Source organism: Dermacentor andersoni, chromosome 2 (genome assembly GCF_023375885.2).
Source record: "Dermacentor andersoni chromosome 2, qqDerAnde1_hic_scaffold, whole genome shotgun sequence".
NCBI classification, from domain to species: Eukaryota; Metazoa; Arthropoda; class Arachnida; order Ixodida; family Ixodidae; genus Dermacentor; species Dermacentor andersoni.
This window is the reverse complement of record NC_092815.1, coordinates 99,487,725-99,504,314: the sequence shown is the minus strand read 5'-3', so window position 1 is coordinate 99,504,314 and position 16,590 is coordinate 99,487,725. Positions and strand designations below refer to the sequence as shown.

Here is a 16,590-nt window from a genome sequence, read left to right as displayed (position 1 = left end):
AGCCATCTGCAGATCGCTTTCAAGGTACGGCGTGAGGCACTGCGAAAACTACGCAGTTGCTACCAGAGGACAACCCACCTCCCCCCGTCTCTTCCGTGCTGCCTTCCCGCTTTCCTCCCTTGTGCGCGATTCGGCTCACCGTCGCACGCTTTCACTCGCACATACAGCATATGGCGCATGGCGACGATGTTATCGCCCGGAACATCGCGCCGACTACGACGGCAGAAATGCAATCTGAAGCGACCATATCATTGCTACTCGCAATTATATTGAAGCGGCACCCATACACTTGCACATAACGCGCGTTCCCGAAGGGAAATGTCACTGCAACACTTTTGTCTTCACAGAGTGCAAAGACAGCGCCGCTTCACCTCCGTGAAGTCCCGCCCAGCAGCTTGTCCACAAACCATCACCGAGGTGAAAGAATTCAAACGAACCTTGCGTTAAGAAGCGAAAGGCAGGATAGGAAAGAGGGGTAAGAAAAAGCCCTGTCTTTGTGCTTCTTCATCGCCAGGATGCGCAACATCCACGAACAAATTAAAGTTAATTAAGTGTTCTTATTCTGAAAAGAGTTTGCTGACGAGCATCTGCGAAAGTTTACTCGAACCGATACCACACGAAACGGCGAAAAACTTCATGCTTATAATATTTTCTTGATCGCAGTGCCCCAGTTATTGCTTCGCTGGATTGCATTATGTGTGGAACTGCAACTTCTTTACATTAACTCCGACGAGATATGGCTGTGGAGCATTGCACTTACAGGCGACACCGCGTTGGTATGCATTCTTTTACTTCCTGGCCCTTACCTTGTGCTTTGTTGGCTGTGTATGTTTGTTTATTCGTTCATTCCCAACGGCTGGGGATCATTGGACAACTTTCGCATTAATACGCCTGTCGTATTCCAGAGGGTCTGCCATCCACCATGGCGGCTCCGCGGCCATGCCGTTCTGCTGCTGCGCATGAGGTCGCTGGTTCAACTCTCAGCCGTGGCAACCGCATTTTGTTGAGAGCGAAATGCAAAAACGCTAGTCTGCTTAAATTTAGGTGCACATTAAGAACTACAGGTGGTCAAAGTTAATCTGAAGCTGTTCACCACTTTCTTCTGCTTTGTTAGCTGTGGAATGCCAGAAGTTTATTCACAGAGAGGGCCAGCTATCCCGAAATTTAGCTAATAAAAAGAACAAACGTAAAAGGAAAAGTGATCAAATTATAAATCAGTTCTGATTAAGTCCCTAACAAGATAACAAAACGTTAACGTCAACAAAGCAAGTACATATAGCACGGAGAAATAGAAAAAAAATGCCAGAACAACACAAACATGAACAGCTACGCTGTCTCACACATTTTCGATGTTGCTAGGGGGTTACAACTCCAACGGATCACTCACTCTTGTTGCAGGTATCAATCGTAGAACTGGAAACCTAGGAGAAATTTGTTGCAGTATGTGTTGCTGACAGTTACATATATATATATAATACAACGCTGGTGATTGTTTCATAAGTTCAGGGGAGAGATTCACTGCAAAAAGGTCACTTTTTCTCATTTAACCATATTCAATAACCATTCAATAACGACAATCCCAGCATAAAATGGGACCCTTTCCCTAAAGACATGTAGCTTAGAAGCAGCAGCAAATCACGTGGTTGATTAAATATCCACAACAGAGAGAATAGTGCAATAACAGGACTAAATACAAAATTTATTAACACATAATTCAAAAACGCAGACGAAGATCGCATGGTTCCGACAGGCACCGTCTGGCTTATCACCCTCAGTCTTTCTTTTTGTCTTTTTCTTTTTTAAATATATCCAAGGTTTCTTCGTCCACACCTTGTGCCTTTGCAGCTTTCAGCCCTGAAAAACAAACGAAAAGTTTGCTCCTTTTCTCTTCTATCACGCGAATACAGGACAGGAACAAATCTTATATGTGCTTGTTCAGTCATATGCTGAACGCCAGGCAAGTACGCCCAGTCTCGTTGGGAATTTTTTTTTTCCTGAATGATCAGCCTACTACCAGTCAAGAAAGGTATTACTGCGTGCACTACTTTTCTGTCTTTCAGCGCAGTACCTCTTTATGACAATGTGACCTACTCTGACTTCTTGTCTAAATTCGTGACGGAGCTTAGTCATCGCTCGTTCTTAGTTCGATCAAATTTTAAAAAAAGAAGGAATGCTTTAGCGGTATTGCTGCGTTTCTCATAGCTAAGTTTGTTTTTCGAGTCGAACTGGGATCAATCGTCTTTTTCTTCTTTTTCACTCGTATGCTTCGATATACGGTCCAACAAGCTCTTGCATGTTAACCGGGACATTTTAATGTTATGCCCCATCCGAAGAACAGGAGAGCTCTCAGCGGCCCACTGATGATGTAAAGGGACACTTAGAAGGCTGTGCAATGTAACTTTCATCACCTTTCAGCTTCGGTAATCTGAAGTGTATAGCACGTGTATAGCAGTATTTAGTTAGGCGGCCTCCTAAATATAACTACGTGAACATCACGAGTCACCCTTTCTCCTGTAGTTGTTGTCCAGCCCAGTCTTGACGCAAAACGATAATTGCGCGGAAGAAGATATTCAGACTATGGACCGCCGCGGGAATGCCTCGCAGGCCAAAAATTACGCCGTTAACTCGTGAGTAACAAGGTGCAGTTTGCAGTAGTCCTAAGCAGCATCTGATCACTTATTCGTCTTCGACCGCCGCACAAGGAGACGTTTGCTAGAAACAAGGCGCACATACACGGCACTGACGAGCGTTTACGCGTCACACTACATAATAGTTCGCGCTCGGCTTGTCATCCGTGTTCCTGTGGGTGGGCAGCGCAACCCGGACGAAAGACGAGAGGAAGTACACAACTCGTATTGTGTACTTCCTCTCGTCTTTCGTCCGGGTTGCGCTGCCCACCCATAGGAACATGTTGAATCACCAACTCGCCCAGCTTGCCGTGTTAATTTTGTCATCCATTTCTTGTTCTGTACACACTAACGCGGAATTCGGTAAATCGCACCGATGCGCCGTTTCATCCAATCACCGTCGCCCCGGGACACCCCGGTACGCACCGGCGCAATTCGCCGAATTCGCCATACGTCATCTTCAACTACCTTTTGCCGACGAGCGGCGCCTGCTGAGGAAACGGAAACGTGGAATCGGAGGTCGAGTCGACGACTCGGACAATCACGGCACGAGTTTTGACGGCGTTAGACGGACACACCTTTCTCTTCCTGGCACGATAGAAGTCTATGGGCCAGTAGTCCTTCATGACCTTCCATGCCGCCGTGACCATGGGGTACTGGTGGTCCTGCTTGCAGTTGCCCGCGTAATCGTCCTCTCCCAATGACCATATGAAGACGCCGCCCAGCGAACGGTCCCGAAACCATTTCACCTGTGATTGGCCCAAGGAGTGAGGAAAGGAAGCCTCTACGCGAAATGCTCGCCACTAAATGAAGCGCGCTGTCTTTATAAGCCGCGACTGGTTATTCTCTTCAGTCACGTTCTGGGACGGAACATTGATAAATATTGTGCGGTTATGTATTTTCATTGACCGACATTGCACGCTGCACACCGAAAACAAATGTACGATATATCATTCCGCTTGTGACGTGAGTGTGTAAGTCAATTCGAGACGATCGTCATAGAAGTACCACCATTAGTTACACGTTTCACTTCAACAACTCAGTTAGCTTTGTTTGTAGAGGCCAGTAAATACACTAACCACATGCAAACTTATGCTAACGGCTTGATAGTTTCAACCAGCGCAGCCGGCTTCATCGTTGCCTTCTTAAAATCAATTACCTATCCGAGAGAATGCATCGTACGTTACGCCGTCGACAACTGTGGTAGTCGTCACTGTGAGTGACGCTTGTCAGTTTACTTCGAGACAGCCACCGCATCCATGGGGGGATTAGAGTTTCTAACTCAAAACCAGCATTAGAGCGAATGTAGTCACTCCTTCGACGAACCAACTACGGACAATTGGTCGTTGATGTCATAAAGCTTTATCATTACGTCACATATATAGGCCATGAAGTGAAAACAGTGAAAAATGGTCAGGGGCGGCAACAAAACAGCGTGTTAACTCTTGGAGGCACACTTTATCAGAAATAAAGGTCCCAAGTGTGTCAGTAACACATCGATCACGTTATATTCATCAGAGATGCACCTGTTTGAGGAAAAGCTGCGACAGTGTCGATAACCATCACTGTCACGTCATCAGTCTTGTGTTGACAGGTGCTCCAAAATTGCGCTTTGCTGTGTTTCTTGCAGCAATAAATCACTTAGGAGTTGGAGTGGATGCGTGTGCGTGTGTGCGTGCATGTGTGCGTGCGTGTGTGTTCGTATGTTTTTGTGTGTGTGCGTGTGTGTGTTTCCTTCTTTTGTTTTGTATGTCCACTCTAGGGCCCAAAAACCATGTTTAGTAAACCCTACCCGCATGCCCAAGAAAAAAACCTATTGAGCCATGTTATCCTCACGCTGAGCTAAAATAAAATAAACAAATTTACCTTGACGTCGGCGCTGTCCGTGTCGTCGTAGCTGACCCACTGGTCTTTGTGGTAGATGTAGGGCGTTGCCGCGTATGGTACCCACTGTCTAGTCCATTTCATGTAGCCAGCACGATTACACGTCTAGAAGTATAAAGATTACAGAACAGTTGGAGCACGTTAAACATTCGGTATAGATGAGCGTGACATGTCCGCCCATAGTTGCCACAACTGGGCAGCTAGTGAAACTTGAAGCTTCTAGCTTGCGATCTTGTCTAAGGCCGCGTATGAGTACATGATGACGATGGAACTTGGTGAGAGCAGTATAATGAAATAACCACTACAGAACTACAACTAATCCTCTAGAAACTGGGCAGTCGACGCAGATTTTGGCTCACTGCTTGTGTCAGTACGTATAAGCTTTCGAGTATCGCAAGACAAACTCGTCATCTCAGAAAAGTCTCACGACTAGTGAACAAGCAAACATGGTAATTTGATTAGGTAAGCGGCTTTTGCCAATTCCCTTATGCTCTTTCATTCCACTGCATTTATTTTGACTTTAGGGCCCGAATACACTACATAAGAAGAGATCTTGACTTGTTTTTAATTAGCTCGGAAAATTAGCAACACATTAAAAAGTAATAAACAAAGAAATCAGAAACGGAAAAATGCACTTTGTCAAAATTATAGATTGTTGGTCAGTTTCATTCATTTGTGAGAATAATTATACAGTACATGCACAGCATATATCCACACCATCTTTATTTGATTAACAGCAATAAGAAACCTGAAAAGCTCCACACACCACAGCTTACACAGGATTTCAGGTACGTTCACGGTGGATCTATGAAAGTATTTCTTAGAGTGATGGATCATGTTTTTTAAGCGAAATTATGCGTCAGTATACCTCAAAATTTCCGAACGACTGTACATGTTAAAATATTATATTGGAGGAATTTCCTGACTCAGACGTTCTCAATTCCATAAGAAGTTGTGAGCTGACTCATCAGCCTTAATGCCATACCGCATTGCAAGTGTATCACACATGGCGGTACGAGATCCCTTTTACGTACTCTACCGTTCTCCTAAAATTCTGACCACACCCGCAACTACCCTTCCGGCCACATAACAAAACCGGGATCATCTGCCAAGACATGTTGATGATAGCGTCTAGGGACTGTCCTTGAAGTTAGGTGGCTCTATACAGGGTCGTCCATTTGTAGAAAAAAATATATTTGCGATCAATCTCATAAACCCCCAGCACCATTGTTTTTGCGTTAAGGGCAACTAGCGCTTGCCAGGAGGTGCTGCTGCTGTAGGGGGAAAAGGGGCAAACGAAAAATGCTCACGCCGTCCGGTATTGAAGCAACAAAAATTGGAAGGTATATTCAACGATACCAGACGCGTGTCTACCAACGTTTGCTGTAGTCCGATGCGTCCAGCTAAGCTCTAGCCATGGCCAACGCTGTCCTATCTTCTAGCACGATGGTGAACAGTTGTGTCAGAAAGTGGACACGGTTGCCTTAAGAGGAGCGCTGAATTTGCTGATGCGACTGAAAGCTGTTTCCTCCGCTCTCTAGGCTGTGTTCCATGGTTGTTGACACGGGACGTTTCGGCGCTGGTTGCCCATATCGACATATCGAGAGACTGGCCGGTACGACGCTTAACGCAGGTGACTTTGAACGAAAGAATAATCAATGGGGATTCTCTGGGAATTTTACGGACTATGAGCGTCTGCTCGCTGTTCGGGTGTTCCCCGAAACAGCGGAGGACATTCGCACAACACTTGAGATTTACCTATACGAAAGCTTTTCCTGCCGGTGGGCAGGCATGCGAAATTATTGGAACTTCGAGCTTTCGCTGAAGCTGGTTTTACCGCGATAAGCCTCTTTAAGCGGAGAAGCCCAGCTCAATGGCATTCATTGCATGAAAAACAGCAGCTTTTAGACTGGTAATCTTTCTTCCATATGGTTCTCGTGTGGATGAAATCTGAACGAATACAGAATGCCTCGTGTCTGCACGTACGTACATTATGTGCCATGCAGCAACTGTTCGTGCTTTAAGTTGAACTATGCGTGTAAGAACCATTGCGGCTTTAGTTAGTGTATTTATGTAGATAAATCTTGTCTTTTTCAGTGGCATTCCAACTGCAAATGTAATTATAGCAACACTCGAGGTGCCTTCGGTATGTTGGTGTGGAAAGCGAGCACGCATCTGTTCGAGTGCCGAGGTACTGACATCATTGCCTAACGGGGCATCGTCAAACTCGTCCAATCCGCGCACTCCTCCATAAGTGCCATAACACTGGTGCCTCTGGGTAAGAGGCCGGGCTCGATGAGGCCCGTTGAAGCCGAGCCAGATCCTTGACATCGGTTTATCGATGCTGAGAATTCCGAAGTGCGCCGCGCTAAACGTTTGACGAAGTGCGCCATGCTGCAGGCTCGACCAAGTGGTGCTTCAAATCAGAGCTTGGGGCTAATGGGGCGTGGAATAGAGATTGGTAACCTACTATGCGTAAGCATAGGGGCTGGATAGAGGTGTTACGTGGGTTGTCTAAGATATGTGCTTGAAGTTTTGCACCTAAGATAGAGTTGTCTGGGGTAGCCCTTGACTCATAATTGATAAGCAGAAGTTTAACAAAACGTCTGGCCAGGACGCGACGCTGCCACCATTACGACCCTATGGGGAACCAGCGCTGGATAGGCGGCGCGTCGAAAAGAGTGCGTTGCACGCCGCCCTGGCGACGAAACGCGGCATATTCCAGCCACACAACCAGACGACACACACACATACGCAGCCGTATTACAGTTCGTATGTTTCCGTTTTCGCGCCGCTTCCAGTGGACAGTTTTTGTAAAGAAGCTAGCGCCATCAAGTGAAGAAATGACGAAAGAAGCTTTTTAAGCTTTAAATATTTTTCACTGTGCGTCGCGGCGAGCACGTGTGTTTCTTTAACGGTTGCCGTGTATCGATGCCATGCTTGCGTGGCTGCCTGCCTCGCAAATCTAGCAGTTATGGCTCCGGTCGTGCTGCGCTATGGTTTCGTAAGTCTTAGTTGGCCTGAAGATATTCCATATTTCTCTGGCTAGACATAAAAAATTCTGATGTTATATCGCCACAGCAGTCAATGGAGAAGAAAGCTTTATCGCATCAGCTGACTCGCGCAAGCAAAGGTTTGAGTGCTCCGCTGCTTGATCCGTAACAATCCCGGCTACATTTAGCACAAATTACATGAATTCGCCGGATGCACCTCAGCGCTGATTCCTCATCCGCATGCGCATTTTTATAAACACATAGGTGGCTTAGTCGCGCGTGCGTCGGCACTATGCGCATACAACTTGTATTACAGGGCAGATTCCCTCCTACATAATTCTTGGCAATGAATGGATAATTTTTACCTTTCGTATCGCTCACTTGGTGCGGTGGCGTTGGAAGGGGCTTGGCGGTGGCATTGCGAAGGAAAAATGGTACATATGCCGGATGGTGCGTGCTATTGCTCATTTTGTTTCCGACGAAATACCGACTGCAGATTCTGCTGTTTGGTACTGTCTGCCATGGCTGACCGTCTTCACTATCGAATAAACCAAGGATACACGAGAAATTTGATTTAGAAACCAGCCCGACACCGCTTGACAGGGCGACAAGACGGGAGCTTACTCCGCTCGCCTGACTGCTTGGATCCAACGCCGCCTCCGTTCTTGTTCGTAGGGTTTAGATGGAAAGACGCAGAAGGATACATCCTCCCTCATCCCGACTTAGTTGTGGCACTTGTATACGCAACAGTATCGTCGGCGCCCTTTTGTTTTCCTTCGACTTTCAGGGCACGCAACGCAATTTTCGTCCGCGGGGGAGGCTGCATTGTGCACGTTCTGACCGCCAGGGCGGCGCTGCAGGCGCCGTGAAAACTCCAGCGCTGGTTCCCCATAGAGCACGTCCTCGGCTGGCTGAAATTTTCAGTCATCGATTCGAGATAAATCGCCATTGTGCCAAATTGTTCAAGCGGCAGCCACAGGCCATACTTACTGAAGTGTTCTGGCTATAAATTGAGCAGTCTTAAGATACTGTTTAATGCCAAGGCTCGAGAGCAGAGATTTAAGAGCAGTGTAAAGCCCAAGAGCCCTGCTCGACTTTCAATAAGAAGCCGTCCAGTGTGTTCACAAAGATCGAAAGCAAAATTAAAATTAATATTTTGCTAGATAGGGGAACATGTACTCGACATTCATATTTTTCAAGGCCCATTTCGCAGTAAAGCTTTAAGAACAACGTGTTCAACTGAGCAGTTAAAATTGCAAGGTCAATGCTCTTACGTAACGAATATGTGAACTTCAATCGAGATGCTTCAACTCCACAGTGTGCAACGTCAGCATTGCAGGTATGTTGGGTATGAGCGCGTGCTTTCTCTTAAGAAAGCAGCGAACGTTCACAGCACCACATAACCTGATTGCTAGCTGTGCTTGCACAGAAAGAACGAAAAACCCCGATGAAAGCAAAAAATATATATATGTTACTTCCATGGTAAAATGAACCTCTTGCCAGGCAGTTCTTTTCTGCGCAGAAGCAAATTTTCCCTAAAGGCAGGGAGATCGCCCTCACCTCAAGGTAGTTCATGTAGCCGTCTGTTTTCGAGAACTCTGCTGCGTAACCGAGAGGGTGGTTTTTCTTCAGCTTGGCATTGTCGCCATTGTAGGCCGGGTTATCGAGCGTGAAGCTGCGGCCGTACGTGGCGAGGCCTGGTACAATCTTGTGCTTGGGCACTCCAGCATCGATCCAACGACCTAGGCACGTCTCCTGGGTTGGTGTAAGAGCAACAATACTGGTCAAGCGGGACCTAATGTGTTTGCTTTAGTTCTATTGAGATAATAATGGGCTTACGGAAGGCACACGAAGACGACTTAATTTAGAGAAAGGAAACGCTTCAAAAAAAAAAGACAGCAACAATCTCTTGTTACCTAAAGTGACGGATCCCCAACTTACATGATCCTTAGTCCTGGAGTGTGTGAAAACTTGGCATAAGCTACTCCAGTGGCTCGTTTTATTCATTTCGAATAGTAATGTTTCTGAGGCTTCATTGATTAGATTGGAGCACTTACACTGCCACGAGAAAATCACCCAGTGGGCTTTTTATAGATGCCGCTCGAAACGAAGGCTTCGGTAGAGCTCACTATATGCAGAATTGCCTACAATGTGTGCGTGCGTGTGTTTGTGTGTGTGTGTGTGTGCGTGTGTGCGTGTGTGTGTGCGCGTGTGTGCGTGTGTGTGTGTGCGTGTGTGCGTGTGTGTGTGTGTGTGTGTGTGTGTGTGTGCGTGCGTGCGTGCGTGCGTGTGTGTGTGTGTGCGCGCGCGTGCGTGCGTGCGTGCGTGTGTGCGTGGTGTGTGTGTGTGTGTGTGTGTGTGTGTGTGCGTGTGTGTGTGTGTGTGTGTGTGTGCGTGTGTGCGTGTGTGCGTGTGTGCGTGCGTGTGCGTGTGTGTGCGTGTGTGTGTGTGTGTGTGTGTGTGTGTGTGTGTGTGTGTGTGTGTGTGTGTGTGTGTGTGTGTGTGTGTGTGTGTGTGTGTGTGTCTGTGTGTGTGTGTGTGTGTGTGTGTGTGTGCTCCATTAGGGAAGTGTGTTGGTATTATCGCCAATAGCTGGGGCGGGGGGGGCATATTGTCACGGCAAAGGACGCAGGTTAGCGTCTACAGCGTTCCACTGTCCACTGATGACAGCAATAAAACTACCATCTGGTACTTACATATGGGATAATTCCAGATGGCGAAAATTAATACGATCTCGCAGCTACCGTGCCTATCCCATGCTAGGTATAGCTTCGGAAGTTTTCAATGTTTATTTTCGGCTTATGCGTACAAGATACAGTAAAATAGGTGACAGGGGAAACAGCTGCTCTATCACAGCTCGAATGAGTTCCTGCCGCCCGGTTCAGAAGTATTCATGCAGAAATTGACACACTGCGTTTACAATATCAATGTTAAGGGTAAGTGGTTGCATTTATACATCTTGGAGTAACTAAATTTTTAATCTAGAGGATACAACGGAAGCAATACATGATAGACGAGGTCAATATACTCACCAAACGCATAATAATGAATTGTTAATGAATAGTTTTTAACACCCAAATAGTTTACACCTTGATAAGCAACCATTAACCCAACACGACATCAAAACTTATTCGATATTCTACCTAGATAGAAAGCAGTGGCTGCTATGTCTGCACCCTCTTATCGCAGTATCGCATACAATAATTTATGAAGTGTCTCCCGCAGTATCAGACACTATCGAGCAGTATAAGCCAGGTCAATCCTAGGACCAGGGAACGTTCGTGCTACTTTCTTTTTACTTTGCATTCACTTGTGCTGCTTCGCAGGCCACTACACTCTCCGCTGCCCCCTAAAACTGTGCAGTGTTGTTAAGGGTAGAGCGTCTTACAGAGTAACGGGAGAATGAACTTGTAAATAAAGAATTGCTGCACACTTGCAGATTGATGACCGCATATTTAGTCGTAATTAGAATAATTTATCAACTCAATTTTACCAGAGTGCGAAAATGTTAGTGTCCTCAACTGATGACCGACTTTGAGAAACTGCAAAGCATTAACGACATGTGGCAATTCCTTTTGCAGCATCCTTACCACAGCATCTTTATGCCTCATCACTTGCTTCTTGGCCAAAAGAGGCTAACTATAGCCAGGACGAAAGGTGGAGAGATACACATAATCTCTATAACGTACGTGTAATTCTATGGAGGAATATACACGGAAGCACCGACTTGCCTGATGTCTTGACTTGACTTGTCTGACGCGGCCAACTAATGCACCTGTTCTTGCGTGAAGTGACACGGACAGAGACTAGAAGCAGACAGAACGAGCGCTTCTAGTCTCTCTTCGTGTCACTACGCGCTACAATCCAAGATGATGTTACCGTACCAAGTCGCCCAACTTTCTATCCTTTTGCATTGTATATTTTAATGTACCTGTGCCGCGCAGAGTGCAGCGGCCCAGCTTCTCCAGTGCCTAACATTCCTTACGCTCACCTCCTCTCCTATATTCGTTATTGGATATTGCCATTGATTGCGGGAGTTGACCGACGTTGAGGGGCACTTGCAGAATTGAAGGTTTATTTGCAATATGTGCAGGATTAGAAACGGGTATAATAACAGCAAAAGTTCATCGACGGCCGGCAGCAAATCGCACACTGTGGCCCGTGGCAAGAAGAACATGTCTCCATTTCCGATGGTTCTCTGGCTCATAACCCCTCCAGTACGTCGGGGTCACGTCATTTTCAGCCAATAGTCGAGCCAGTAAAGGTGTCCTCATTTTCATCGAATCGTAGCGCCCGTACAAGTGGCGTCATGTTCGACCAATGGGAACGCTCCCTGAGCTCTATCCTCCAATGGTCGCATCCGTCCGGCGTTGCCTCTTCGCCTGGTCGTCCTTGAACGACCTTCCAGTGCTCTCAAAGCAGCTCTTCTCGGAACGAAGGTCAGCTAACTCGAACCATGCCGGCCTCCAGGTACAATTTCGGGAAGCGTCACACAGGGGGTCGGGGAGACAAAAGCTCAACGCGAGACACGCGAGGGCGGGACAGCCAGCTTGCCTGGCGGGTCCGGTCGACGCGCACTGGCGCACCATAATTGGAAGGCGACAGCGGGTCGTCGTGTTGGGATAACGTGACCAATGGTAATTAGTGGTCTGTATCTAACAGTGTCTTTGAAGCCTGCTATGTCCCCTTTCTCTTATAGAACCTTTAGCAATAAACGTGCGCGCCACCGTACACAGGGCAACAGGAAGAAACAACTTGCGCAAGGGAACTAACATGACCCGTTGATCAGATGGACCTTGACAACATTGCGAAATACGACGACGATCACGTGAAACCCATGTCCCCGTGGTTAGCTTGTTACCTGCATCTGGAAGAAGGCACGATAGGTCAATCTGTGCTCCCAGAGCTTGTCGTACTGCCGGCGTTGCGAGAAAGCACAGCCGCCGCGCAGCGTGGCTGCTTCTTAAGTTATCGAAGAGTTATAACGCCAGCTATCTGTCGCTCCTCAAATCTTGAAGTAACGGGACGTAAGTTGGACTGCCTTATCACTCGAGTGGACACTTCTATTTTACTCCGTGCTTAAGTCTAGCATACGAGCAACAATATTCTGTCACCATGAGACTATGCTGCCGCTATGGCCTGTGATCTCACGCGCTGTCTTGTGCAGAAAACACAGCCAGTATAGGGCAAGGGTTCCTCTTGCTCCATTGCATTCATTTCTTATCAGCCACCTCTCCGGACCGATGGACTCTGGTGACGACGTAGTGAGGACGCCGCTCGAGCGCCTGACGAAGCGCGAGAAGCAATTGCATTGGAATAGAATAGCTACATTATCCCGGCCAAGAATGTCACAGCTGTTGACTCACCGCGGTGGGTAATTGAGGGCCCGTACCTTGGAACAATATTTTCTTCTGAATTTTCTATTGTTTTAGTCCTAGAGTACATGTTCGCTTTTTCATTCTTTTTTTTTTTTTTTTTTTGATGTGTCTGTTTTCTCTATAAACCAAAATTTTACAGCAGTGTCTCGTTTACTGGCCAACCTACCCACATTTCCCTCCTAAAACAACTACAGCAGTTTACATCGAAAAGTTCTGAAAAATATTTGCTAGCGCAAGCAGACAACCACTACTGGAATAATTTTTGTTTGTCAAGATGCTATCGAAGTTTCTACGTTCCCATGGCTTATTACAAAGACCCAGCCATTCCCCGCCCCCTCTATTAACGCGATAGCTTGAAACGCCCCGGGTCGCAGAAAATGCGGTGTCGGCGTTGTCAGTCAGGAAAAATCATCCCGAACCCCAACCACGCCGGCCCTTCGCGTGGCGCCTAGGCGTTACTCAGCTGATTGAATTTCTCAAAATAAAATACGTCAGGAAAGGCGTAAAGTCCGACTTACACATAACCTGCAAACATGACAGCGTCGGATTGTAATCTGAATAAATGAGAAAACATAATTTTCTTACGCGGAAACTCAAACAAAAACCCCGTTTTCTTGCTTACAGGAGTATGAGCCACGGATGAGTCGCGTCTTTTAGCCTCTGCCTTACTGGGGTATGAGCCATTGCTCTGCTTTTCACTGTCACCCGGATTGGCCCACCATTTCTTTCGTTCGGGCACCGTGCCGCAGAATATCCGATGTCGGTGTCCGCGTCAACGGCGCCCGTAAGCACTATCGCGTTCCAGTCTTAAAGGCGAAGCTTAAGCGTCCTCCCATTTTTTTTCGTTGGCCTGTTTGCTTTCCTTCTCGGCTATTCTTTCGGTCTTCTCCCCCCTCCTCCTCCTCCTCACTTGCCCTTCTTCTAGTGTAGGGCTGCAAACGAGAAGCTTTTCTTCGGGTTAACCTCTCCGCCGTTCCCATCTCCTATTTTTCTCTCTCTCTCTCTTAATGTCTCTTTCATTTAAATTAACCAGAAATTATGTTTCCTGCCACAGCTTACCGTTTCCGTAGTCGTGTAACCGTGACTATCTTTATATCGATAAAGTCCACTGGTAAGCCTAGTCCTCGTCAGGTCGTCCAGCCTGTAGTCGAACGTGATAAGAAACAGGTAGTCTAGATACCTGCATTGAACAAAAAACGTCCATGATATGCACTCCGTAACATTCCTCGCAAGCGCCATAAATGCTAGGCTAATACTTGTGATTGCTCAAGTATATGCCATGTGACCTTCTCCCTTTTTAATCTGAATATAACTGTTTATTTAAGTTGCCTGTAGTAGTTCACGTCATCCTACGTTGTTTGGCAAGTTATTTTAAATTACACACATTAGGAACAGGAAAAATTGCATCGTTTCAGTTACACAATTTGCAAACTTTCGCAAATTAAGTTTAAGCAACTGCTTTAATGTACAATTTCATTTGGTGTAATTGAAGCCGGGTAATGAAGTAAGAAGCCGTTTGGTAATGAAGTAGTTTAGTATTGAAGCTGTTCAAGCATAAGTTCGAGAATTGGCGTTAGTTTAGAGATATCGTTCTTGAAACTTGCGGTGTAAAGATGTGACGCTCCGCAAGTAATTTTTGTAAGCGTTCTCTAATCCAATATGCTTTGTGGAGCAATGCGAAGCAGAATGTCAGTGAACTGTAGTTAGATTATTAGAAATGTTTCATTCGCTTCCAACCCACATCGGCGACCATCGAAAATGACTATCATGGACCACTTGCACTCTATGTGGTCTCTGCCGCTCTGCCGCATTAGTCCTAAGGGACCTTGAGGATATATATATATATATATATATATATATATATATATATATATATATATATATATATATATATATATATACTCACACACACACACACCCAGGGTGTCCCACGTAGCTGAACAAAACCGAGATAAGGTTGTTTGCCGTCGCTTGTAGTAAATCCGACTACTAGTTTTGTATTGTGCCTTACTGTATGATTTGTTATTATTATTTAATAACTTCTCAAATGTTATAATCACCGCGAAATTGTCAATCAGAACATTGTAGTCCATGGTGCAAAATTCCCGATTTATGTCTCTCTAGCTCCATGCGCTCGACGCAACAGTCCGCCAGACACAAAAAATGTGCCGCGGTACTAGCCACGCGGCACCTTTCGCTTGCTTTTGCGGGCTTCCGTCAGGCCTGGAAAAACACGGTTATGTTATTTGTATATAGCAACATAAAGATGCATCAGGAATTTTTCATGATCGATGACCTACAATTGCCTGACTAACAATTTTGCTCTGATTGTAATATTCTTGAAGTTAACTAATTAAAGATAACTGTAATTAGGCAAAATAGGAAAAGTAGTCTGACTTGCTCCAAGCGACGGCAAACAACATTACCTAGGTTCTGTCCAGCTAAATGATATTCACCTATTTTCAAATTTTGGCAGAAGTTACGCGGGACACCCTCTATACCGGGTGTTTCAGCGGGCATTTTCAAAATGCTTTAAAGGTTGCCTGTGGCAGATAGCACAATTCTAGTTCATGAGCTGGTCTACTCGAAGGGATGAACATTACATTAATAAATTGAAATGCGTAATCGACAATTAACTATATTTCACGAATAAATTTTTTAACTAATTAGCTTATCGTCCATACTGCAATTTACAAATTCTAGCCGTGGAGTTCGCAAGGCGGATCCACTTGGAACGAATTTTCAGGATGACACCAGTTTCCAGATATTCATTCCCGAAATTTGCGGTGAATTGCACTGGCGTTCCAGTTACTTTGTTAACAAAACGTCATTTTATGCCTTCATGTGCAAAAGTAACTGGAACGCCAAAGTGTTTCTCCGCAAAGTTTGGGAATTAAAATCTCGAAACTGGTGTCATCCTGAGAATTCGTTCCAAGTGGATCCGCCTTGCGAACTCCACGGGTAGAATTTGTAAATTGAAATATGGGCCATAAGCTAATTAGTTGAAAAGATAATTATTTTTTTATTTGGTTTATTATGCATTTCAATTTTCTTGCAAGCAGTGCCCGCCGCTTCGAGTATACCACTTCATGAACTAGAATTACGTTATCTGCCACAGGCCACCTTTAGGGATGTTTCAAAGTGTTCGCTGAAACACTGTGTATATGAACAGGCGCACCACAGCCCCCGTATTCACAAAAACGAGTTTCTCAGCTGGAAATGTTGGTAATTGCATATCCCAGCTAATCGTGATGTCAAGTTGACTATTAGGGAAGGCAGCTGGCCAGTGTCTGACAACGCTTCGAAACTAACGCTTTTTGAAGTCGGCCCCGAAACACTCCGACACTCCAGTAGTGGTTTTTAAGCGTTTGGGCTCTTATTAGTTTGCTGACTTATTCCTTCGACAGTTGCTTTTGTGATCGAGTCGCGACGCTGGTCTACACTCAGTCTACCGACTGCGATGTACCGACTGCAATGGGTTGCTGCGTTGGTGGCCTCTTCCAAAAGTTCTATTAGCATTCGACACCGGTTCGACGCCATTTGGGCCAGAAGGTGTACCTTGCCATCGTGTCGCTCATAAACAAGTTGCACTTGGTGTCACGGCAGGCGGGAAGTTGAGCCGTGATGAGGACTTGCTTGTTGACCGAGTGCCGGAGATTCTGCGCGCAGAATAAGAATTTATGCAGATTTAACACATATTTTGGAATT

General features: G+C 45.9%; 1 protein-coding gene across 2 annotated transcripts in view; it reads right to left on the bottom strand.

The window, feature by feature from the left end:
• Window positions 1-1,678: 1,678 nt before the first annotated feature.
• The window catches only part of LOC126541553 (endochitinase-like), a 30,585-nt gene continuing 15,673 nt past the window's right edge, over window positions 1,679-16,590 (bottom strand). For both annotated transcript variants that reach the window (XM_055076740.2, XM_055076739.2), the window contains exons 5-10: window positions 16,441-16,541; window positions 13,942-14,062; window positions 9,065-9,259; window positions 4,494-4,616; window positions 3,206-3,376; window positions 1,679-1,854 (exon numbers count right to left, since the gene is read on the bottom strand). In XM_055076740.2, the coding sequence (XP_054932715.1) occupies window positions 1,849-1,854; window positions 3,206-3,376; window positions 4,494-4,616; window positions 9,065-9,259; window positions 13,942-14,062; window positions 16,441-16,541 (717 nt within the window). In that variant the 3' untranslated portion in view covers window positions 1,679-1,848. The remainder of the gene's footprint in view (window positions 1,855-3,205; window positions 3,377-4,493; window positions 4,617-9,064; window positions 9,260-13,941; window positions 14,063-16,440; window positions 16,542-16,590) is intronic.